At 36.7% G+C, this 25,439-nt stretch overlaps 2 protein-coding genes across 3 annotated transcripts; one reads left to right on the forward strand and one right to left on the reverse strand.

Annotated features, from left to right (window-relative positions):
- The first annotated feature begins 8,448 nt into the window (after nucleotides 1-8,448).
- On the forward strand, nucleotides 8,449-18,914 carry LOC105390110 (cardioactive peptide). The gene is given in 5 exon segments (NM_001305484.1): nucleotides 8,449-8,508; nucleotides 17,451-17,571; nucleotides 18,020-18,101; nucleotides 18,445-18,509; nucleotides 18,741-18,914. Coding segments are annotated over 4 exon segments (384 nt in total). The 5' UTR covers nucleotides 8,449-8,508; nucleotides 17,451-17,499; the 3' UTR covers nucleotides 18,906-18,914.
- Nucleotides 18,915-21,361: 2,447 nt separating this feature from the next.
- Nucleotides 21,362-24,687, reverse strand: LOC105390124. 2 transcript variants are annotated; one of them, XM_038110852.2, is made up of 4 exons: nucleotides 24,427-24,687; nucleotides 23,595-23,663; nucleotides 22,718-22,860; nucleotides 21,362-21,544 (listed from the first exon to the last, which is right to left on the reverse strand). In XM_038110852.2, the coding sequence occupies exons 1-4, from the start codon at nucleotides 24,464-24,466 to the stop codon at nucleotides 21,374-21,376; spliced, it is 423 nt and encodes a 140-aa protein (XP_037966780.2). In that variant the 5' UTR covers nucleotides 24,467-24,687; the 3' UTR covers nucleotides 21,362-21,373. The 2 variants fall into 2 exon arrangements, with proteins under 2 accessions (XP_037966780.2, XP_037966781.2); XM_038110853.2 differs by lacking the exon at nucleotides 23,595-23,663 and having other exon boundaries at nucleotides 24,427-24,680.
- Between the last annotated feature and the right edge of the window lie 752 nt (nucleotides 24,688-25,439).

The raw sequence follows: 25,439 nt of genomic DNA on the forward strand, positions 1-25,439 counted from the left end.
ATTTAATGTCTGGAATAAGATTTATGATAAAATTGATAAGGTCATCTGTGAATAAAATAAATAAAATCGGACCCAAAATAGACCCTTGGGGAACACCCCTAGTTATCTTAACCATCTTTGAACGGAAAGATTTCTCTACACCATCAACGTTTTCTTTTTCTTTCTCTATCTATCTATTTGTGTAGATACATCAGTTGTCCGACACCCATAACACAGGTTCTGCCTAGCTTGGGGTCGAATGGCCGTGTGTGAGATGTCCCCACTTATTTATTTATTCATTGACATCAAAGCTGTCCACATTTTGTTTGTGCAAGGTCAAGTAAAAAAATGCAAAAAAATAGTTAAAGTTAGTCATAACAAATGGTTGTGAGATGTACTTACCAATGAATAAAGTCACGAATTCAAAATAAGTGTTCAGTGGTAGAGAAGTGGGGTGTTATTTGTCTAGACGTTTTTGTGGCACTGACACTCCATCATCATGTCAATATATTTTTAATCTAAGGATAGGTACCTAGACCTATATTGACCCTACAGGAAGTTAAGCCTGTATATCCTAACTATATAATATTATAAAAGCGAAAGTAACTGTGTCTGTCTGTCTGTCTGCCTGTTACTCTTTCACGCAAAAACTACTTAACGGATTTGAATGAAATTTGGATAGTCAGAACCCTGGGAAAGAACATAGGCTACTTTTTATCCCGGAATTCCCACGGGAAAACTTTTTAAGGCGAAGCGAAGCGCGCGGGAACAGCTAGTTCTGTATAAGTAGGTTTGTATATTAACAGTAAAGTAGGTAAAACCATATAAAAAGTAATGACAAAGTCGACTTTAACCTACACAGTTGCTTACTCAGAAGAATGTTCGCAGCTCCTATAATGGTGTAGTAATGGTGGCTAAACGATACCCTTATACCATCAAATATCAATTATTACGTTAAGCTTATAAGAATGGTGCAGCGGTTAGCACTGCATAAAGTCCGGGTTCGATACCGTCCAGGACAGTTTTTTTTAATATAAACACTCACACCTTGTACTAATGCGGGGTAGGCACAGGCGCATTGCTGCACTCACTTTTCGCCAGTGTTATGTTAGTCCCAATGTAATAGGGGGCGGGCCTATTGCCATTTTACGGGCACATCCAAGACCCGAGAACAAATATCTGTGTTTAAACAAATATCTGCCCCGGCCGGGAATCGAACCCGGGACCTTCGGCTCAGTAGTCAGGGTTACCTACTAACCACTACGCCATTCGGTCGTCTTCGACAGATTTTTCATGTGTAGATAGAGGTTTTTACCGTTTTGAAAACTGCCCGGGAATCGAATCCCAAACCTATAGAGCTACTGCATAATATATTCTACATCAAAGAAGCAAGTTTAATAATCCTTTTCTTCAGATTAAAATGATTCCAGTAGAAAATTGAATTCAGCGGTTTATCGTTGATATGACGTATTTGAAAAACTTCGATAGATTCTGTCGGAGATTTTTTTAGGGTTCCGTAGTTAGTTCAGATGTTCAACGATAGCGACGCCGACGGCCGGGGCGCTAGATAAACTAGATAAACCATCATCATTTTTTAAAAAATATATTAATTTAAGGACCACATAAAAGATAGTTAGATTAACACATTTGATAACATTTGAGTGAATTACAGGACATATAATGACATATATGCACTTCTAAATAAATCATCATCAGACGACCGAATGGTGTAGTGGTTAGTAACCCTGACTGCTATGACCAAGATCCCGTTCGATTCCCGGCCGGGGCAAATCGTATTGACGTTCATCAGAAAATTTTATATTTATACGATGAATAAAAACATTTGACAGACTTTGAAATATTTGTAAAAGACAGACATTTGTACCAGGTCTTGGGTGTTATATCTACACACATACATATATAAATATTATCTATTAATGTGTGTAGATATAATAATATCGGCTATCCGAGTGAGTATAAAATATATTCATACTGTTGACTCCTTCAGGGGTTTGTATGTCTTACGCATTTGATAAAGGACGGAACCCTTGATACTGTCAGCTAGAATCCCACTTAGCCGTATTTTAAAAAAGGCCAAGAAAATTGAGAAAACTTTATTCTTCAATTAAAAAGTATTTCATCCACAGACTGCGTTGGATTTCGGAATCAGTAAAACTATAAATAAAAGTGTTTGTATTTAATAGCAAGAAGAGATCCACTTACAAACATCCGACAGGAAAAGGGCCAATTATTTTAAACATTTACCCCCTTATTCATAGAAAAGTTACAGAACGTTTTAACTAATAAACTGTTTGGTCCCTCTCCGACAATGAACAATTTGTTCTTTGACAGAGAGGGACAAAACAGTATATTAGTTAAAACCTTTTGTAACTTTTCTATGAATAAGGGGGTTAATTTTAAATGGGGTTTTTTCTCGATAAAATTACTCGAAGAATTGTCGGGTCCGAAAAACAACACACTGCATACGATTTTTTTAAATATATTGATGTTATTGCCCTCTCCTCTAAGTAGGTAGATTGATGGCCAGCATATTTTATTTTTCAATGTAATTCTAGTTCAGTTACGCAGAAAATAAGCAAAACTGCCATCCGGATTTTGAGTAAAGGATGCCATTTTATCATTGTTTAGTTATGGACCCAATCGATTCTCGTCGGATTTTTTTTGTATTTATTGTTGTTTTTAGCATCTTGATCCCATTCTCCTGCCCTAGAGACGAACACTGATTTAAATTCCATCCTTACTATAATAATAATATAATAATATAATAATAATATTATAAATGCGAAAGTAACTGTGTCTGTCTGTCTGTCTGTCTGTCTGTCTGTTACTCTTTCACGCCAAAACTACTGAACGGATTTGAATGAAATTTGGTATACATACGGACTAGACCCTGGGAAAGAACATAGGCTACTTTTTATCCCGGAATTCCCACGGGAAAACTTTTTAAGGCGAAGCGAAGCGCGCGGGAACAGCTAGTGATGTTATAAGTTTACCTATGTATTTTTTTGGGAATTGCGCGCACTCCGGGCAGTCATTCGCTTAACTCACCACAGCGATGAACTGATTTAGCTTTAGTGTTTGTCACCGGAAAGCTAAGAAGAAGAAAGACGATGATTGCTATCTTTAGCTAAATCTAAAGAAGTCGTTCAATACCTACAAGTAAGTACAGTAAGCAAAAGAGATATTTATGTACTTATGCCACCCCAGCTCACTTACTCTTATGATCCTTGATAATGAAAATATTTAACCTAAGTATACAAATTAATTGTATTTAAGTATCGATAAAATATTATTTGATTCCTCTGCCATCCACAAATGAGCCTTAAGATCAAACTTCATTGCATAGCTAGTGGCATACATAACTCTTTTGCTACCTATAACTATCAAATAGTTTTGTTTGTCTCTAGAAACGGACTTTACAGTTTAATTGACGTTTAAACTTTTTAACTACAGTTTAAAAACCACGATTAGTGGGATAAGGGATTACCTACGTCTATTTTTCTCCTTTTAGATTGGGACGTTGTTTGTTTACCTGGATTTTTGATTAGAATGTTTACTGATTTGAGCGGTTGGACTCAATCGGGTAGCATGCCCGCTTCTCTAGAAAGAATGGTGGGTTCGAATCCCGTTCAATTATGAAGGTAGTAATAAAAAATAAATGAAAACTTACAAAATAAAATATTTCTATGGAATTTTCACACTTTGACATGTCTCTTCCATCCAAAGGTTGTCTGGTAGAGATTGTTATAAGCAATAAGACCGCCTTTTTTGTACTTTTTTATATATAAGTTGTGATATTTTGATGTTTGTAGAGTATTCTATTCTATTGACATGTCTCTCTATGATACATCAATAGAAAGACACTCGATCATGAACGAGCGATGAAAAAGTTCCACCCACAAAATGGCGACACCAAATGGCCTCAATTTCTTAAAATATTTAATTTTAATACATTTATCATTAACTTAGGACTATAGAAAACGAACTTTATCAGTGACCTAACTTACAAACATATTCATAATGTAAGTACCAAACTTATCAATAACATAGAGTATAGGAACCGAACTTTATCAGTAATCTATCTTACAAATATTTTCATAATGCATTTTAACACAGTATTTACGTTTTTCAATATTGCAGTCGGTGTTAAAAAGTTAGCCTTTTCCATTGGGTAATTTGCTGCTATTACTTATCACTGGAACTTTTTCATTGCTCGTGAGTATTGCCGACGTTGTTGGTAGGTACCAAACGGTTTTTAAACGTAGGTCAGCGTATAATAGGCACCATGGAAGGGGCGCATGGATATCTCTGGTTAAGTTATCCATTACTATATTAAATAGAAGAGGGCTAAGGACCGATCCCTGGTGCACACCAACTTTAACTTCATATATGAAATGGATATGCAAAGTTCACTCAAACTAAAAGTATCTACCTACCTTCCTATAAATTTATTTTTCTATTCTTAGGTATTTTCCTAAACGAAGTAAAGTATTTACATAAAAAACCGGCAAGAACCCATAGAACGTAACAGGATACGGGCTAAAATCATCAGCCTCCAATATTTCTACTTTCGCATCTTTAAGAGGCTTCATTGGATTTCGTGGATATTTTTGACGACTTTCCGAAGATATCAGGATTAAATTATTGTTGTTAGATAATAAATATAGAGCGTGGTGGCTCAATCGAGAGGCCGTGGGTTCAAATCCTGGCCTGTATCAATGAATTATTTCATTGGTGTTTTCAGTTAAGGAATTTAAGTACAATAATACCACGTGCTCTTGCGGTGATGGAAAACATAGTGAGGAGACCTGCACATCTAGATTCTAGAATAATTGCATTGTACTTATCCCAAAACGGCGATATGGTTCGCAACCTATCACTTGAGTACAAATGTGCTGCGAAAAGTGGGTGGCTCGCTTGTGAGCTTCGGCGATTACAGTCGTGAGTGCATATATATATATATATATATATATATAATATGCGTAGGCAACTATTTAAGGTGCTTACAGGAGCTGAATAAAACTTTGTTGAACCAATCACAATATACACAAAAAACCTCGCAATTTTTTAGTCGGTTAAAAAATAATGTCTAACAAGTCCTTTAAAAGTGAGTGTTTCATTTAAATTTCACAGGGCTTTACCTAACTATACTACGCTAACACCCTGAATTAACACATAGATGCTAAGTTTATATCCCGGAATTCGTAGAAAAGCTCACGGGAATATAATTATATATCTTTGTACGACCAAGGGTAAAGTCAAAGTCAAAGTCAAAGTCAAAGTCAAAGTCAAAGTCAAAGTAATTTTTTTTTATTCATCGTACAAATATATTTTTTTTCTGATGAACGTCAATTTAGGCCATGGTAGCAATAAAATTAAGAGGACTTTTGCCTTAACCTATGGGTCACATAAATATATTTTGTTTTTTTTTTGAGTTTGGAAAAGCTACACTCGCAAGCAATTAAAAATTTACATTCACAAAATGCCGACACCAAATAGCCCTAATTAGGTGTTTAAACATTAAATGTAAAATTTTAACACAACATTTCCGTTTTTAGTTCACATTTACACACATTCACAGGTAGTTTGTACATTATGTTAACCTTATTTCTGGGAAATTAAAAGCCTATCTGGACCCACTATAGCGCGGGATGTAAAGAGGATTCCTTCAGATGTTTGTATGTCAGTGTCTGTCTGTCTGTCACACACTCCGTAATATCATGGAATAAGTACAGTGGAACTAAAGTCCTGACATCAAAGAGTGCGATTTTGCTAAGACCTAAAATTTAAAAATAAAATACCGATTAATTATGAATTTTTAACGGATTTGTCCTCTAATAAATATAACAGATCGATTAAATACGATCTTTAACAATTAGTTAGGATCTACTTGCGTTTTCACGACTTTATAGTTGGACTGTAGTTACCTGTTGCCCGAGCACAGGATTCGAAACCTCCGTTTACGTTGCGTATCGTCAAATGTCACTGTCATAATGTAAGGCAAATTTGTTAGTTCCAAAAGTGGCATTTGTTTTTTCCATGTTAGGTGGAATTTCACCAAACGCTAAACGTATTTAGTAGCCTGTCATACGTCTGTCAGTTGGTACAAAATGTATTTAAAATTTGATTTAAATACGTTTCGCATTTGGTAAAAGCGACCCTTCGTGTAGATTCGAAAATAGTATCGAATCCTATACTCGCGCCTCTGTTACCTGAGTCGCGAGCATAAATTTCGATCCCCCGTTAACGTTGCGTATCGTCAACTGTCACTGTCAAAATGTAAGGCAAAGCTAGTTCCAAAAGTGACATTTGTTTTTTCCATATGTTAGGCGGAATTTCACCAAACGCTAAACGTATTTAGTAGCCTGTCATACGTCTGTCAGTTGGTACAAAATGTATTTAAAATTTGATTTAAATACGTGTAGCGTTTGGTAAAAGTGACCCTTCGTGTAGATTCGAAAATAGTATCGAATCCGGTGCTCGCAGTACTGTTTAGGCATGAGATTCATAATATGAAATACTACTGCACTCACGAGCAATGAAAGAGTTCCAGTGGCATGTCACTGCTAAATCTGCATTATTGAATTAGGTACCTACATTTAACAGCACATCAAAATACTGCCAACTTAAAACGTTAATATTTTGATAAAACTGTAAATCTTAGCTATTGCAACACCCATGCTTGCTTTAGTTTAGTTTACTCGGGAGCTAGGCTGGCTGAGCTTAAATTAAGGAGATATGCACAAAGGTTCCACTCGAGAGAGCCACGTACAGGAACTTCGTCCCCTCTCAGGATATAATAGAATAGAATAGGGGTCATTTGGTGTAAATATTTTGGTAATTGATTTTTTTCATTGCTCTTCAGTGTATTTTTTCAATTATTAATAGAATTTATGTATTTTTTTAATAATGGATGAATTAAAAACATTTGATCACCAACGATTCATAAAATTATAATCCCAATTTATAATTATAACGTGCTCAACGTTAACATTGTTTTAACGTGTCTAACGTTTAACGTGTGACGCGTTATATTAGCGCGTAGCGTTGGGCGGGCGGACGGTTTGTGGGCGGAATGTGCCCCGCTGGGCGGGCGGGACAGAGACATCTGTGGAGAGGGCCATGGTATGAAATTGTAGGAGATTTTTGACCATGCCAATAACATTAAATATTTACTTAAAGGAATAAAATCAATGTTCAATGTATTTTTGTGATTGTGACGGACACAATAAGAAGATTAAAAAAAAAAACAGTACCTAGGTCACTAAGTTGTACTTAATTACTTTTAACACGTTCACGGACAATTGATGGTTGGAAAATATTTTGATATGACACCTAAAAATCCCATACATTTTATCGTTCCGCCTTGAAACGTATTGCCGTATCTCAACATATTTTATTTACGTAATGTGACAGTTACGGCCATAGACGGTATCGTCTACAAGCGGTCCGCCACATCATGCATATCCAACAATGCGTATAGTGACATCTACGGCTACAGGCGGCAGCCGCCAGTTTTTTTCAAGGACCGAATCATTTTCAAATAGGTTTAAACGTTTTTCAGATACAAAGTTCCACTTTTAGCATGCTATTTACAATAAATAAAGCTGATATAGTAAGATTAAACAAAGGGGTTCATCGTCAAAACCTAAAATTTTCTAGTTCCTCATTACAGTTATATCTTCGCTTTTCTATGTTCCATTTAAGTAATTATAGTATTTGAATCGAATAGGTAGGTATCCTATATGCAAAACAGTATAATATTTATCGATTTATTATTAATTTACCTCGTAATTTGCCACAAAAATTATCAGACTACCACCCGTTCTGCACAACATATCCGTGAAGCGCGCGCCGTGACACTAACTTCTGGAAGGTTATTTTTATTTGTAACGGTTACGGCGACAGGCGGTATGTCACTATAAAGTTCACTTATGTTCACTTATGTAGTTCACTTATGTGTGTGCAAAAGAAACCCCGACAAGTTCTTTGTTATGACACCTAGAAACAAATGAATTAGCACAATACGACACTAAATCATGCATCTCCTGTTAAGAATACGGAAATGATACGGCTGTTGACGGTTCGTCCGTTTCAATCAATAGAAGTTGGACGGCCACAGGCGCGTAGTCATATTACAAGGATACTTAATTACGGCCCTCGACGGATTGTCCGTGAACGTGTTAAGTTATTCATACGAGGCACATCATAGTTTTTTTAACAAAATCACGGCATTATTTTAGAATCCAATCCTCCAAACACGTTATCTACCAATTTAAATAGCGTTGCTAAGTTTACTCAAAGTTTGCAGACTTAAATAAATCAAATCAATCCATCAATTTCAATATCTGAAAAAACCTTGCATAGGCAGTAAGCGACTCCACATCTCTCCCTGTCGCTCGCCGCTCGTCTCTTCCTATAAAGCCTGTGTGTTCTTCATCAGCGACTGCATTGTTCCGAGCTCCTCCACAGCAGCAGCAGTCACCTGGTCTCCCGTCTGAGGATACGGTGAGTCCTCAATATAGTCTTAGTCATTGGGGTGCGATGTTGTCAATGGTCTAGTCAAGGCAGGTCAATTTTAAAGGTGTAATTGCTTGGATTTGCTGAAATTAACGAATAAGGTTATTTGTTGGCCTGAAATAATAATCTTTATTATAAAAAATTACACAGATTTTTTTATATTAAATATTATTTAAAAATAAAAAAAAATGTATGTGAGCCGCCGCCTAGGCCCTTCCTTCCTTGGAAGGAGACCCGTGCCATAGTAGTGGGGACGTGATGATGATGATGATGACAAAAATATAATTAAAAACTTTTTTCATTGAAAAGTACGTTTCAATAAGAATGATAAGATATTGCACTATTTAATATAGTTTTTCTTCTAAACTATAGCGGTAGTTACAAAAGTAGTATGTCGAAAGGGAAAGGGACATAAACCAACTCGTCATTCTGAACAACTTTTGTTCTCTGAAATTTTGAAACCCGTGAAAAAAATATGAAAGTATTCCATGAAATTCACGTTTAAAAAAGAACACATAAGATACTGTGTTGTGGATTGAAAAACGTGATAGAAACAGTTAGTTGCTACACTCACGTGCAAAGAAACAGTTCCCCTTTCAAAATGCAGACGACACCAAATATGGCCCTAATTTTTTTAAACATTTAGGTAATAGGAAATATTAAAGATTTTAGTGGAAAATATTCTGATGCGCCGTTAAAGCCATGTACTTTACATAATGTACATTTAAATGTTGTAGAAGGCGTTAAATTATATTTTTTTTGTTAGAGGTAATTTGGTTCTCAATGGATCTTTTTAATTTCCCGTGAATGTAGGTACCTACCTAATAACTTTTTACCAGTTTCATCGAAATCATATTCAGCGACTGACGCTAATTATCTGACTAGCCAATTCTTTCGGTGACACACCTTTTTCTAAACAACTTTTGTTCATCAGCTTTCGGTAACTCTTGAAAAATAGGTTCTACCTACTATCCAAACGTCCATTTACAAAACGCCGACGATAAATTTTAAAAGCCTCAAGCCTCAAGTTTTTAAAACATTTCATATAGAATTTGATGTACTTACCTAAGTAATATTTACGTTTTTAGTTGCTATGTTCTAATTAATTCGCTTTTAAATTTAACTAAATTTTACAGACGACTTCGTTTAGCTAGCCTTTTCCGTTTAGGAGTAATTTGGTGCCGTGTCAGTGGAACTTTTTCATTGCTCGTGAATGTAGTAAAATCAGGTGACACTGATGTCGTATAAGCTAGATACCTGTACCTGATACTTAAATATTAATCAGTTTGACTAACAGCTCCAACTCAATAAGATTTCACCCTGTATATTAGGAACGGAATAATTAAATGAGGACACGAAATATTAATAAGTTTGAAACAAAATTTCGTGAAACTTTCATATCTGGTGAGCACCAGCATATATCCGTCAGCTAAATGAATAAATGTTTACGTATTATATTTTCAGATAAATAAAATTTTATGTATCATAGGTAGGTAGGTACTCTCAGGCAGGACTGCAATTCCCGAAGGGGTGGTGACTCGTAAGTGAGCCACCCGCTTTTTGCTGCACATTACAAAATAACCTTTGTTCTCACGTGATATGTCGTGCGTGAGTAGTAGTCAAAATTAATAATCCTCAGTACAGAAAATGGTTTGAACAATGAACTAGTATGGATTAAAAAGAAAAAATATGCCTAATTACTTATCTAAAATCGAAAGTTTTTTTCCGTTTTGGGTTCTTTCCTACTTAAATTCATCTCATCATAATAGAGCTACGAACATTCCAGAATAGCTGTGCAAACAGAAATGAACTGGAACAGGCATATTGAAAACGGCAGTTTTGAAAATGAAAACAGCTTTCCATTTCGGCTTGGGGAATTTGTTATTTTATCAGTAGGTCTAGTTCAGATTTGATGGTTTGTCGAAACTATAAAAGTTTACGTTTTCTCGCATACTAAGTGGCGGCTCTAATGGAAACTATCATGTAACTTTTGACAGATAATGTATGCAGATGACAGGAGAAAACGTAAACTTTTTTCGTTTTCATAGCAAAACCCGTACTAGAGGGTCAGTTAAACTAAGCAACTTTCATAATTTTCTCTTACCAATTAGGGGGGTAAAGGGGAAATGAAGGAAGGAAACGTACTAAACTGCCCCTGTATTCTGTAACTTTTTGGCCGTTAACCAAAAACACAACAAATCTTAATGAAAAAAAATAAAAGAAACTTAATAGCTCACGAGCAAAGAAACATTTCCACTTACAAAATTCCGACACTAAATGGTTTAAGATTTTTTTTCAAACATCAAAATTTTGTTAATAGGTCATCATCATCATCATCTTCATTATCATCCGTATCTGCCCACTGCTGGGTATAATCCTCTTCCCTATCACGCCATCTCTTCCGGTCCTGTGCGAGTCTAGTCCAGTGTCTACCGGCCACCTTAACAAAGTCATCAGACCATCGGGCCGGCGGTCTGCCTATTCCTCGTTTGCCAGTTCTTGGCCACCACTCTGTGACTGCCCCAGTCCACCTGCCGTCGTCCCTCCTCACCAAGTGTCCTGTCCATCTCCACTTTAATCTTGTGATTCGGCTACCCACGTCATCCACACGAGTTTTACGTCGAATTTCGACATTGGGCACACGATCCACAAGAGAGATGCCGAGCATGGCGCGCTACATAGCCTTTTGTGCGACTTTTATTTTGTGCATGTTGGCTTTAGTGAGCGTCCATGTTTCGGCTCCGTAAGTGAGGATAGGCAGAACACACTGATTGAACACCTTAGTCTTCAGGCATTGAGGGATTTGGGACTTAAGGACGTCTTCAAGTTTACTGAAGGCAGCCCATCCCAGCTGAATTCGTCTAGCGATCTCCTTTACCTGAGAACTTTGTCCAAAGGATAAACTATGTCCAAGATACACGTACTCATCCACTGCCTCGATGTGGCAGTTACCTACAATTATGTTAGGCTGCACGTTTGCAGGGAGATTGGTCATGATCTTAGTCTTGGACATGTTCATCCTTAGTCCAACCTTCAGGGATGCTTCGTGCAGTTCTACGAGCATGTAATGTTAATAGGTACTTTGAACAAAATGTTTCCGTTTTAGTTGGTAATATTCTGGTGCGTTTGTGCTTTGTATTGGAGGAGGATTAAGCTAGCTTGTTCCGCTTAGGAGTAGCTTGGTGATTTTCTGCCTGGAACTTTTTCATTGCCTGTGAGTGTATATGTCGCAGGCAACTGGTTTAATCTTCTGTTTGATTGAACCACTAGCCCGTTCATTGGATGGCGCTGTTCAGTTGTATGACTAGGCCGAACGTTGATTGTACAAGCGTCACAAAACGTCCAACTAGTTAGCTGACTTAAAATCAGTCAGGTGGTGAATAAAACAAATATGGCGTCTAACAGCTAACAGCTGACACAAAAAGCACCTATATTGTTAGTTTTTTGCAAATAAATTAGCTTTAAAGTGCTTTATTTGTGTTAAAATAGTGTGACAACATGAATTAACCTATTATTACGCCGCGGGCGGATAGTTTCAAAGAAAAAAAGTGGCGAAACTGGATAATTATGAACAACAATATGAAGGTACGTTTATTGTTATTGTTTAGTTAATTTGTGAGATAAGAGCTTTGTAACATAGTCTTTTTGTTGACTCTTGTCAGGTGATGTTCACCCTAACCACACATTATAAAGTTGCTATACTATATCCCATTCAACGACTTCGCTGAATGACGTTCAGTCAAGACGTCGAACGTTACAATCAACGACTTGACGAGTTGTCCTTTAGTCATACAACTGAATAGCGCCATCCAATGAACGGGCTAGTGGTTCAATCAAACAGGAGATTAAACCAGTTGCCTGCGACATATATATATCATTACACCCAACACTTTTTTTTATTAGATAAGTGTTACTTCTTCGTCTTCCACTTGTTAGTCATCAGAGGGATCATTCTCGTCCTTAATAGACAGTACAATCTTATCTGTTCCGGTGAGAGTTCACGTAAATTTCTAATATTTCTTCATTCTCTAGCATGTTAAGTTCTCCCATCATGGTAATTTACCCTTGCGGTTTCAATAAATCCATCTAATCCATATCAATATAATAATATAATTTATTAGTGAGTAACAAGATATGGACCAATTTAATTCGTTCTCACCGGAACAGATATATAAGTTTGTCGCACTATAGGTACAATGAAATTCCAAATTTCTAATGTTTAATGTAGCAAAACACCTATTTTCCTCAATCTGAAGATTGAGGAAAAATCTGAAAACTGGACCCAGGAGATCTGTAATTACCTACATCCATTAGCACTACACGTTACACCCTGTAACCAACCCCATTTTGCAATTTAACTTTTTTTTTATTAGACTGTATTTTCTTTGTGTTCAAAAAAATTAAATAAATAAATTTTATTCAAATACTAGCTGTTACCACCTTACCACGAGCTTCGCCTCGCCATAAAAAGTAGCCTATGTTCTTTCTCAGAGTCTAGACCATATGTATACCAAATTTCATTCAAATCCGTTCAATTGTTTTAGCGTGAAAGAGTTTAAACAGAGAGACAGACAGACAGACACAGTTACTTTCGTATTTATAATATTAGTTAGGATTAAACTAGTAGGTAAAATGTTTTAAAAAATGGGTTTTGGTGTGGGCCTTTTGTGAGTGGAACTTTTTCATTGCTCGTGTCGTGAGTGTACTTACAAAAAGTCCATACACTACTTATTCTATCCCTATACAGTGTGTCCAGTAAACACGTAATAAAGCTAATAACAATAAGCATACAGTACGGCCATTTTGGGAATCGAATGCGAGAAGGTGCGGCGGCAAATTGAATAACAAAAATACATTCCATGTTTACTTCCGTGGCTCACAATGTGGGAAATTACCAAAATGAATACGGTAAGAGCGATGGTAGCTCAGTCGGGTAAGCGCCCGCTTCTCACGCCATAGATGCGGGTTCGAATTCCGGCGCTGACATGTACCAATGAGTTCTTTTAACTTAAGTACAATGTATACCATCGCTCTTACGGTGAAGGAAAACATCGTGAGGAAACCTGCATATCTAGATTTAGCACATCTAGATATGTGAACCCACCAACCCGCAGTGGATCAGCGTGGTGGGAAATGGTCCAAGCAGAGGAAGGCAGTTTACAGTTTTAGACCTTGGGGACATGCACAAAGGTTCCACTCGAGAGAGCCAGGTGCAGGTACTCACACCCCCACAGAGAATAGAAGAGAATACGGTAAATTATGACTATAACAACCTGGTTTCTCACTTGATCAAATCTGCCCGGAAGCATAAACTTAAAGCCGTGGATTTGTTACGGATTTAGAAGATCTCGGCTCTCATTCGTGAGGTAGTGGGTTCAAATCCTGCCATGTACAGATGAGTTCTTTAAAAATAAGGAATTTAAGCACAATGTTATAATTATTATACTAAGTGCTCTTAATACGGTGAAAGAGAAAATCGTGAGTAAATCTGCGCATCTAGATTTCTGGATATATATTGTACTATACGGTGACCTATTACGTGAGTGCAAATGTACAGTTTTTTTACGTTAGTTAGGTTATTCTTACTAAGTAGGCTGATCTTAGCTGAATCCAAGCAACTCTATTATTTTCGAAAATTTCGTAACGATTTTTCGTAGGGCTTGTGCGTTGTACTTTGCACTATTACCTGAAAAGTCTGTTTATTAGTCTCAGATAGCAAATTGACAGATTCTGAACGGTTCATCAACAGTCGATTGTCCCGCCAATAAAAGGGCCGGGCCTTTGTGAAATGGTGGTAGATTATGACTTTTGACAAGTAATTCTAAGATTCTACGTCAAAAAAATAAACGATTTCAATTTATTTCAAAACGATACGTCACTTAATCGCGGGACAATCGACTGTTGATGAACCGTTCAGAATTTGACAATTTAGTATCTGGGATTAAAAAACAGACTTTACAACGTTCTATTTAATTTTCCTCCTACAACTAGTCGATCACGAATGTCGGTACCTCAAGACAGTACACTTTAGGTACCTACCTACATGTTCAAATTGAATTCTTATTAACAATCTTGCCTATACCACCAACACAGAGTTATATACCTACCTAGTCAGTCTTGGTAAACTTTTTCGTTGACCACAACTTTTCTCTTTTCCCTATACCTTATATTTATATAAGAACTGTTAGTTTGTAATTAGTAATTAGCTGAAACTAGTTAGGGAGTTAGGCCTGTACCTACCTACGTGCCCCGGGGACCGTAGCGTTGATTGACTCTTTCAATAATACTGCTTACTTCTGATTGGTCAGATAATGTTATCTTATAATCGAAATAATTTATGGACGACATCCAGCGCATACCCCTTTTTTAATTTAAGTTCTATCAAATATCATTAAAAAATGCATACAAATATCTTGCACAAAAATAATTCATATTTAAAATATAAAGGTACTTACTTTCTTGTCTTATTGATGAACAAAATTCGTAAAAAATATTTGAAAAAACATGAAAAAAGTTTTTGTGGAAAAATAATTTTCGCAAATTTTCTAAAGTCGTGGAACGTTTAAGTTGTATTGATTCTTAAATGATTCTGAGTCAACCATTTAATTAAACTTTTTTAACCCATTTTTGCAACATCCGTGTAGGTATGAACCTCATTTATAAACGTATGTTTTTTCACCTTTGAAACACACAGCTTGGCTACTTTCAGATAATTCGACAAAGATTGTATGTTTTTAATATCTACCTGTTATTATACTAAGATTGCGTTCTGCCGGCTCTTTTAATATTATTCTCATGTCATGTGGAAATGGAAAAATGAGTTTATTTAATTCAGAAAATGAAAATGTGATTCGCTATGTGTGCAAAAATAAGCGAATAACGCGGCTAAATAAGAATGTATGTAGGTGTATGTATACTTGGGTAAACGTAATGTTTTATGCATTTTTCTGTTTGTGCATTCGTTAAGTGCTGAAAGTTTATAGAAAGAAAGAAAAATAGGTACTTATTCGTTAGGGGAATAATATTTATGTCTACATCTGCCGCATCACATAAATTTGCAATCAACAATCTATAAAGGTGACGAACCTAGGTATTAGTACTACTCTGTGTAAAAAGTATCGAGACTGGATCAATAAAACAAAAAATGTTTATTATTCATCCAAATTTATTTTATCACCTTCAAAGTATGGTCCTTCAGAAACGATACACATACGTCAACGAATTATCCAATCATCACAACATTTTTTTAAACGCTGTTTCCAAAGTTGTGTTTAGTACTCGCGGCGATTTTTCCTTACATCGATTGAAAACAGTGAAACATTTTTTGTTTTATTGACCCAGTCCCGATACTTTTTACACAGAATATATGTTTTACAAATACACGATTTACCTAGCTATTCTATTCTACAGCTGGACTAAAAAGGGTTAGTCACCGTCGGTAAGAAGTAGGTACACGGGTTCGTTATCGACGTCGATAAACTCGTTTAATGCGCGTTCCATCAATCACAGCGCCGTTTTTATGGTGAAGCGCGGTATAGTGACGTTTATCTACGTCGATTACGAGCCCGTGTAGGGGCACCAGGGTGCACAGTATAAAGAATGATTTTTTACTCGGCGAGGCTTTTTATTCAGAGGTTAGAGTAAGTTTTAGAAGCAATTAACCTTTAACTTCTAGTAATTAAATAGCCATGTTGCTAAGTGCTAATGAAGTAAGTACAGACAACAGTAATTTAGTTTCTAAAGAAAGTTTAACAGTAAGTTCTTGGACATTTCATTAAATTGGTAATTTGATTGAGAGCAGGCATGACGTTATTTCGTGGGACGCACTCCGGCTGGATGAGGTAGGCCTAACTAATTATTAGATAACTCTGCAGAAAATCGATAAGTAAACTATATTAATAATGTCATCCATGATTTGATCTACCTACTAATCAATTATTAAAATTGTTTATCTACACGTGAACACAGTTGTATAAAATACTTAGAAACTTATTCATCATGCACGACCCATTCCGTCCCCACTGCTGGGGCACGAGTCTCCTTCCAATGAAGGAAGGGTTTTAGGCCTACTCCACCACGCTGGCCTAGTGCGGGTTGGTGGACCAAACGTCTTGTCCATGTTCATTATCATTTATCTAAGACTCATCAATGAAGTACTTACAAAATCATCTAGGCCCTAGGCGATCGGCAATGCCTATGATTATTGATTTATTAGGTTACGCGTAACTCAAAATGTCGTGCCTAAAACCTCCTTAATTTGTCAGGTTTATACCTATTCTTTTAAATCAATATGGCGGGATATTGCGTTCAGAAGTGCATTCAAGAGGGATTTCCCCTCTGATATAGCACCCCCCACCGCGCGCTGTGGGTGGCGTCTCGCAGTTTTCATTCCCACTAACTACCACACTTAGGGACCGAACAACGCTGAAATATACAGTTATTGAAAGCACAGAATAATAACTAGTACCGGTTAAAAGTAATGTAAAAGACTATTTAAGGCAGACTTCTCAATACCAGACTGAACCCGGTACCATCGGCATAGCAACCAGGATCACTAAACAATACTTTTTTTTCGGCGGTGGTGTTATAAAAGAAGCAAAGATGACGTTTGTTAAAGATCCATTGCGGAGCGTAAAGGTAAGCGTCCTATCGGTATCGTACGTATCGCACCAAACGGATTGTCATAAATTCATGGAGAAAGGACTTTGAAAATGCGAAGTGGACGCAGAAACTTGTGTGAATTTCTATACAAAGAAAACTGAATGCGATGCATCCATTGCCTACGATGCCGAAAGGTCGCTTACTTTAACTGGGCCTCACCCTACAGCAACAATCTCACAATCGCTTTTCATATATGATTATGGCAACTTCATAAATTGAACACGGCATTTGGTTTTTTCACAATATCTTTTTATTTTCTTGATTTTCAGATCCGCCATCTTGTTGCAAAGTGACAGCTGTCAACGTGTTCCCGCCATGATGCCGGCGTCCCGCGGACCTATTCTGTTGCTTGTCGCGGTGCTGTTCGTGGAATGCTGTCTTTCAGCTTCGGTAATTTGATTTGGAATAATGCTTTCATATTCTGTGACAATCAGAGTAGCACCTAAAGTCTGGTTTTAATCCCAGAAACTAAATTGACAGATTCTGAACGGTTCATCAACAGTCGATTGTCCCGCCAATATACCTCACTTAATCGCTGGACCATCGACTGTTGATGAACTGTTCAGAATCTGTCAATTTAGTTTCTGAGATTAAGGGCGACTTGCACAAACATATTAAATCTAGATTTAGTGTTAAATCTCGATTTAAGCCAAAAAATTGTATGGATTGACGTTTCATAAATCGACATTTGACACTAAATCTAGATTTAACATCTTTGTGCAAGTGGCCCTAAATAACAGACTTAAAAAAAAACCCACAGAGGCAACGAAAAGTTTGACGTGTTACCTACTGATTTATTTTATTTATATTTTATTCTATTCTATTCTCATTTCACCAGATACCCAGAAACTACGAGCAGAGGCTAAGTGAAGACGTTATCATGACACCGAGGAAGAGACCTTTCTGCAATGCTTTTACAGGTGATTATCCCTTGCACCCCTTCCCTTTATACAGAGTGTTTTTATTGTGATTTGTCGCTAGTCTAGTCAAGACTTAAGGTAAGCGTCAAGCTTTCGGCATCGTACGCAACGGACGCATCGCATTCAGTATTCTTTGTATAAAAATTCACAGAAGTTGTGCATCCACTTCATCGGCATTGACGATGCCGTATCTTCATACATTTATGAAAATCCGTTTCGTGCTATATGTACGTCGTACGATACTAATAGTTGGACTAAATGTCCGTCGTCTTTAGGCAGATGTACTCAGAATATGAGAAATACTTATTAAAATAAAGCCTTAATTATATTTTATTAATTTCAGGTTGCGGCCGAAAACGATCTCAAGGTGCCCCTGGAATGCCGCTACAAGAACAAAAACAGCGGCAGGTTAGTCATTATATAGTCAGTCTATTTATTTAACAAATGAGTAACTTTGTATTGTTATTGACCGTGTGAGATGATAACCCGGGACCTTCGTCAAATCAGTCAGAGTCCCATTGCACCATTTTGGTCGTCGAGTCACTAACAATACTGCATTAGTTATCTATTTTCCGACAAACTAACGACGCTTTTCTTCAAATTATAGATTCTCTAATTTTGTGTTATTTTATTTTTCAGTACATTGACGAAGACACTCTCGGCTCCATCTTGGATTCGGACAGCACCATAGACGAACTTTCCCGCCAAATTCTGTCAGAAGCGAAGCTCTGGGAAGCGATCCAAGAAGCCAGCGCCGAGATCGCCAGACGAAAACAAAAAGAACTGGCATATAACAATCAGTAGAATAAAAAATAAAAACCGAAATGGCATCGTTGGCTGTATGAAACCATGAATCCAGACTCGTAGCGTGTTCGCAAAAAAAAAAATAGTTTAGGCGCGACAATTTTCTCTCCATCTTTCTAAAATATTTCGTAGATCCTAATTTTATTGTTAGATTTAAGGTAATTTATAATGAAAACTCATTGAAAATGATTTTAAATACTCAGTAAGTAAGAAAAGAGTGAGCTGGAGACTAATTTAATACGTTAGTTAAGTTAAAAATGAGTTGCACAATGTTTGAATTTAAAATTGACGTTAGTCATCTTTTCGAGTAGTAACTTTTATAAGCTAAAACGATAAATTAATCTATTGTTTCGAGTACTTAAAACAAAATAACTAGGTACCTACACCTACTTAATATCATAAAATATGTAACCTACAAGGTGTGAAATTAAAAATAGCTTCTTTTGAAAATCAGAGATTATTGAACTCATTGTGCATTTCATTTTAAAATTCTATTTTGCCAGTATTAATACTAGGAGGTGACATTGACTATGATATTTAAATAATTGTATGAAGAATATTGTATTTTTGATTTAATATAATTATAAACGTGTCGTTGAGTTAAAATATTCTGAAGAACCTAATCTAGCTAGTTAGGTCACCTAAACGATCTAGAATATGAGCTATAGGTACTTCACCTACCTGAAGCCAGACTCAGAATTTTTCCAAATTGGCAAGCAGAAATAAAAATCTATTTGGGAACGTATGGGGTGGAAATATGCCTAAATTTTAAGTACAATGATATCAGGTATGTACGTAGCTAACTAGGTAGGGTAACGTAACGTACCTTGGGACGCTTGTACCTCGGGACATTGATTGTATTTTAAAAACCGGCTAAATAAAAACATTAAAATTCTACCCTAGGCATAGTATTTTACTCGCTTGGCAAAACTAGTGAGTCTCGTGATCATACCAGCATCTAGTGTGTGGTGAAGACAGTATGAAGTTTTTTGGAGTCAAAAGTAGCTTTTGTATAGTTTTTTGTGTTGCTTTATCTCATTAAGGCATGCTGAAAATAAAGACATGGATGTCACGTATAACTTTTCAGTTATTTAATTTTATGACATGGCAATTATCTGAAAGATTCCTATTCATTAAAAATAAAGATATTTAAATTTTGGTTAAATATTGTTTTTTTGTACCTTGGGACACGATTAAATTTGTACCTTGGGACACTGTTTCCTATGGCTTTGTACTATGGAAAATGCAAACATCTAAATAACGCCTTATATCTCTGTTCTTATTAGTGCCAGAGTGAAACTAGACAGAATAGAGATGCAGTAAATAAATAAGAACAGAGATATAAGGCGTTATTTAGAAGTTTGCATTTTCCATAGTACAAAGCTATAGGAAACAGTGTCCCAAGGTACAAACGTGTAACGTACCTTGGGTCAAAACAAGTATTTTTACTTTTATTTTAATTTAATAAAATCTGGCCACACTAAAGTTTAAGCACAAATACTAGTGATAATAGATTATATATCCTACCGAATAAAGAAAATTTCACATTAATATCTTAGTTGTACGCTGCGATAGCTTCATTCAAAGTTGGGGTAGTCGAAAATGTCCCTAGGTACGTTACGTTACCCTACGTGTAATATGTACGTATTTTTAATTTAATATTGAAAACTTGTGTAGATACAAAAATAAAATAGAGCTATATTTGTCCATACTTATAATCTAAGAATCTTACTAATATTTCATGTTAGACGCCCAAAAGACGAAATAAAAGAATTCGTTTTTGATTCAAAAGTGTTTTCTTTTTCTTAAGATACATAAGTATTTTGTTATATCTAAATCCAGCCATTAAAGGACATAACAAGTTAGATAAAATTAATAACAATCCAGAAAAATTACATAAAGAATCTTCTAATGTTTGTAAGATAGGTAGAACTGAGTTTTTTTTAAACAGATCTCCAACCATCTGTTTAAAAAAAAATGATAAAAAGATCGTACCTAATCCTAATCTTTATGTAGATAATCTAAAAAGTTAATATTATTGTTACAAAAGTAGGTACTTGAAAGTTCAGGTCGCCCGTTGAACTCTTTTCTTTAGCAAAGAAACATTTTGCTATGAATTTATGTAAGTAGCTTTTATTTTTCTTTTTTTTGTAGCTTCTGTTACGTATTTATTTACTTGTGTAAATAAGTATGGATATAAATTTACAATGAATTAGGTACATTGGTATTACAGCTTCATAAAATCTCAATTTATTTCGGTTTTTATCAAACGCGTTCAGGATACATACTTATTTAACGATAAGAAAAATATGATTTAAGCCTTGTTTCACAATGTCTGGTTAGTCATGCTGTAACTCTCTGTTATTATTTTTTAGTCAGTGACAGCATGTATTTTATCTCACAGGTAGCCACTAACCAGACATTGTGAAACAGGGCCTTAGTATTCTAAACTATTAGTCTACAATAGTCTACATGTCATAGGGTAAGGGCAGACGATTTTCAAAGCTATCTTCTAATGCGTAGGAGTCTATTTCGTTGCTCATCCACGGTTCTGGTACATCTTCTATGGCGAAAATTGGTATTTTTTTCAATCTTGGTCGGTCGTCCATTTTGTCTTCATCCATTCTCGATGGCCAGTGCTGAAAACATACGAAATTTAAAAAATAAATTATTTAGGTAAGTACATTGGTAGCCCACCTGAATTAACATAAATAACTTTATCATAACCAAAAATCACCATTGATGTGCAAAAGCTTTTGTTGTAGCCGGTTTTGGACCTAAAGTATGTTTTTTAATCTCTCTCTCTCTCTCTCTCTCTCTCTCTCAGCCTTCTGTAGTCCACTGTTGGACATAGGCCTCTCCTAACGATCGCCACCCCAAACGGTCACCCACCATCTGCATCCAGCGGCTTCCCGCTACCTTCCGCAGATCATCAGACCAACGGGTTGGGGGGCGACCGACACGCCGTTTGCCGTTTGTTTTTTTAATCTCAGATACATAATTTTCAGATTCTGATGATGCCGATGAGAATACTTGACGGAGATTTCCAAATGCAGTCTAACCCCGTTGCTATACCTCGTTTCAGTTAATAGATAGATAGTTGCAAATGATTCCGTGCCGTTATGGAGACGAAATTCTATAAATTTTGTCTATCAACTTATAGTATGGGTCGTACGTATTCAATGAAATTGACACGGAACTCGCAATAGTGTTTGTGCGTAATTTACAAAATTGTGATCTGTCACAGGAATCTTCCTAGCTGAAACGACCTATAATCTACGGCGATGGTTCGGTAGCAGGTGTAAAGGCACGTAGACCACGATGTGAGTATAATAACCTTATTACTGGCCACTCCTGGAGACACCCTCTTCCTGCGCAGGTAGTTGAAGCAGCAGGCGCGGAAGTGGCGGGTGCCGCACGCCGCCGCGCACTCGCGCCCGCACGACTCACACGACAGGCCCAGGGCCCACTCTCTCACTCATAGAAGGTGTCTCACGGCGATATTATAAGGCAAGGTTTAATGCGGCGAAAAGTCAACTTGTATGCGATTCTCTCGCCTATGGAGACGGTCCCTAAGGATTGTTGGTTGCTAATATAATAACGATGGTTCGCTGTAGCGAGCGAGGTGTAAGAGCATACGAGACATGATGTAAGCTGCTGCTACACGGGTTCGTTATCTACGTAGGTAAATAAACGTCATTATATTCATTGTTATCGCGATTCACCATAAATATGGCTCTGTGACTGGTAGCGAACGCGCTCTAATGGTGTTTATCGACGTCGACAACCGGCCCGTACTACGTAGTAATAACCTTATTAGCCCCCACTCCTGGAGACACCCTCTTCCTCCGCAGGTAGTTGAAGCAGCAGGCGCGGAAGTGGCGGGTGCCGCACGCCGCCGCGCACTCGCGCCCGCACGACTCACACGACAGCCCTGCCGCCCAGATTGTGCTGCCTGGGGGTTTAATGATTAATTAATATAAGGCCTAAGGGGTTGTTTCACAATGGCTGGGTAATGGCTACCTGTTGGATAAACGAAATGCTGACATTCTTTGTAATTATGTTTTAGACAGTGCCCGCATGTTTTTTAAGGTCACCGCACATAATTATAAGCGTAACGTAAAAGGATCGCCTCATTTTCTTCTGTCAACCTGTAGAACGCGAGCTCGCGAACGCCTGAAAATTTGTCGATCCCTTTACGTTACGGTTATATGTACGGTGACCATTATACGACAGGTAGCCATTATCCAGACATTGTGAAATAGGTCCTTAATATGTGGGGACATCTCCCACACGGCTATCCGACCCCAAGCTAGGCAGAGTCAGAGTTACGTACGGATTAGTAATTTAAAAAGGTCCGTCATTCTGAACAAGTTAGTTATGTTCTTTATAATTTTACCGTGTAAAAATGGTTATGGCCACAGAAAAACTACCATCATGCGTACTAAAGGGTTAACTAAGTGCCTACTTAAATTCATGCATAATTTATATCAATACAAAAGTCCTTCATAAAAAAAAACATAAGAAGTACTTAAGTAATTTAAATCATTAAAAGAACATGCTCAATTTCATGCATTCGATTGATCCGATCCCTTCATGCTTCTCATCATTCGTTCGTGCTATATTCTAAAAGCGTTCTACTTTATTGAAAATAACATTGAAAACGTGAAACACACTACACTTTCAGACCTGGGTCAAAATCATTAGACGGGGTAGCATCCTTTTTATGCCTTCTAGAGTCAGCTTGGGGCCAAACCACTTTTGAAAAATATAAATTAGAGTTAGATGTCGTATTGATGATAATATCGGAAAAATTATCAACACAACTATACCCTAATACTATGCATATTATCATTAATATCTATCATACGTAGTAAGTTAATCAAATCACTAATCACGAAGAACCTAATAAAGATTTATAAAATTATGAGTCGATAATTATGTAGGTACAGTCAACCAAATAGACACAAGCCAACAGTTTGATCCAAAAAGCCACAGCTATAACCATACGATCAATTCATTACTTAATTGGCTTTGGGTATAAATAAATACACGTATCTCTTATGGTAACTGTACACAAGATGCAAATTTAGTAATAACATGTACTTAGTCACCTGTAAATGGTGACAGGTGACTATATGTTACTACTATTTTGTAAATATACCTATGGATATTGTCTAGGTACCTAAGCTACCTAAGTATATTTTGTATAGAAAAAAAAAAAAAAAAAAAAAACACGCACTCACGCCTTGTACTAATGTACTCCCTTGCGGGGTAGGCAGAGGTGCATTGCTGCACCCACTTTTCGCCAGAGTGTTGTTTTAGTCCCAATGTAATAGGGGGCGGGCCTATTGCCATTTTACGGGCACATCCAAGACCTGAGAACAAATATCTGTGTTTAAACAAATATCTGCCCCAGCCGGGAATCGAACCCGGGACCATCGGCTCAGTAGTCAGGTCACTAACCACTACGCCATTCGGTCGTATTTTGTATAGGTAAAAGTATATTTAACAAACTTACCTATAAGCATCAAGGAAACTATAGCCGCGAATTTCAACATCTTTGCCTAATGAAATTAAAAGCAAAACTGAAACATAGGAATTATGGCGGCAAAATTGACAGCTCTCTCAAGATGGCGGCCGTTTTCTGTCACAATCTGGGGCAGAATGATGGGGTATCGGTTTCAACCCCTTTTTATATAAAATGTTTATTTACTATCTTCTTTGCAGTGGGTGTGGAGGACGTGGAAGAAATATTGCTTTGCTAATGTACTGTGGGCCAAAGGAACATAAAAGATATTTATAAATGATGATGGGCACCAATATATGGAAGCTGGGACCATCACCAATAGAAATGAGTGATACGTCGTTGAAAAGGTACTTTTTTGCAGAATATGAATAACGGAAGCGCTAGTCCTGATTTACTGTCCAATTAGAATAATCGTACCTTGAAAGTGTTTATAGTTTATTTCAGTAATTTTAATGTTTTTGCATTTTTTTCACATTCATTTTTAATTTTTATAACAAAATGATCATCATTCATTATAATATTACATTTGTTTACTATCTCAGTAAATAAAACCAGTTGAAAATAATTTCTCCCATTTTAATAATACGTGTTTACGTGTATTACGCCCTAACTGTCATCAGGAGAGAGAGTGCAATGCCATAGAAAAATACTTCCTTCCGACAAATATATTTCAAAATGGACAACTGATACGGATTTGTCGTCATAATATTTTTTTGCTCACTTGAAAAGAGCTATCCAACGATGTATGTCTCATCTTTATTGGACATAGGTGCCAAAACGCCCATTGTCATTTAGCGGTAAAAGAATACACACAGCCCAATAAACAATCCAATACACGGACCCCCATGTACTCCATTATACCTACACAAATGATCGGTAGTAGGACTTGAGGAAGGCCGAGGACTGAGTATAGGTACTTACCTACGGAGATGTTCTCTTTGTAAGTGACCCATGTCCTACTGTACTGATCAAAGAGTTTGATTGAATTTTTTACACTTTATAAA

This window comes from Plutella xylostella, chromosome 24 (assembly GCF_932276165.1).
Source record: "Plutella xylostella chromosome 24, ilPluXylo3.1, whole genome shotgun sequence".
Taxonomy (NCBI): domain Eukaryota; kingdom Metazoa; phylum Arthropoda; class Insecta; order Lepidoptera; family Plutellidae; genus Plutella; species Plutella xylostella.

Coding starts and splice junctions, on each gene's coding strand:
- LOC105390124 (XM_038110852.2), bottom strand. CDS start 24,466: ATGTTGAAATTCGCGGCTATAGTTTCCTTGATGCTTATAG. Junction 23,664..24,426: donor AGTTTCCTTGATGCTTATAG/GTAAGTTTGTTA, acceptor ATTTTTCAAAAG/TGGTTTGGCCCCAAGCTGAC. Junction 21,545..22,717: donor CAGGAGTGGGGGCTAATAAG/GTTATTACTACG, acceptor GTATGTTTTCAG/CACTGGCCATCGAGAATGGA.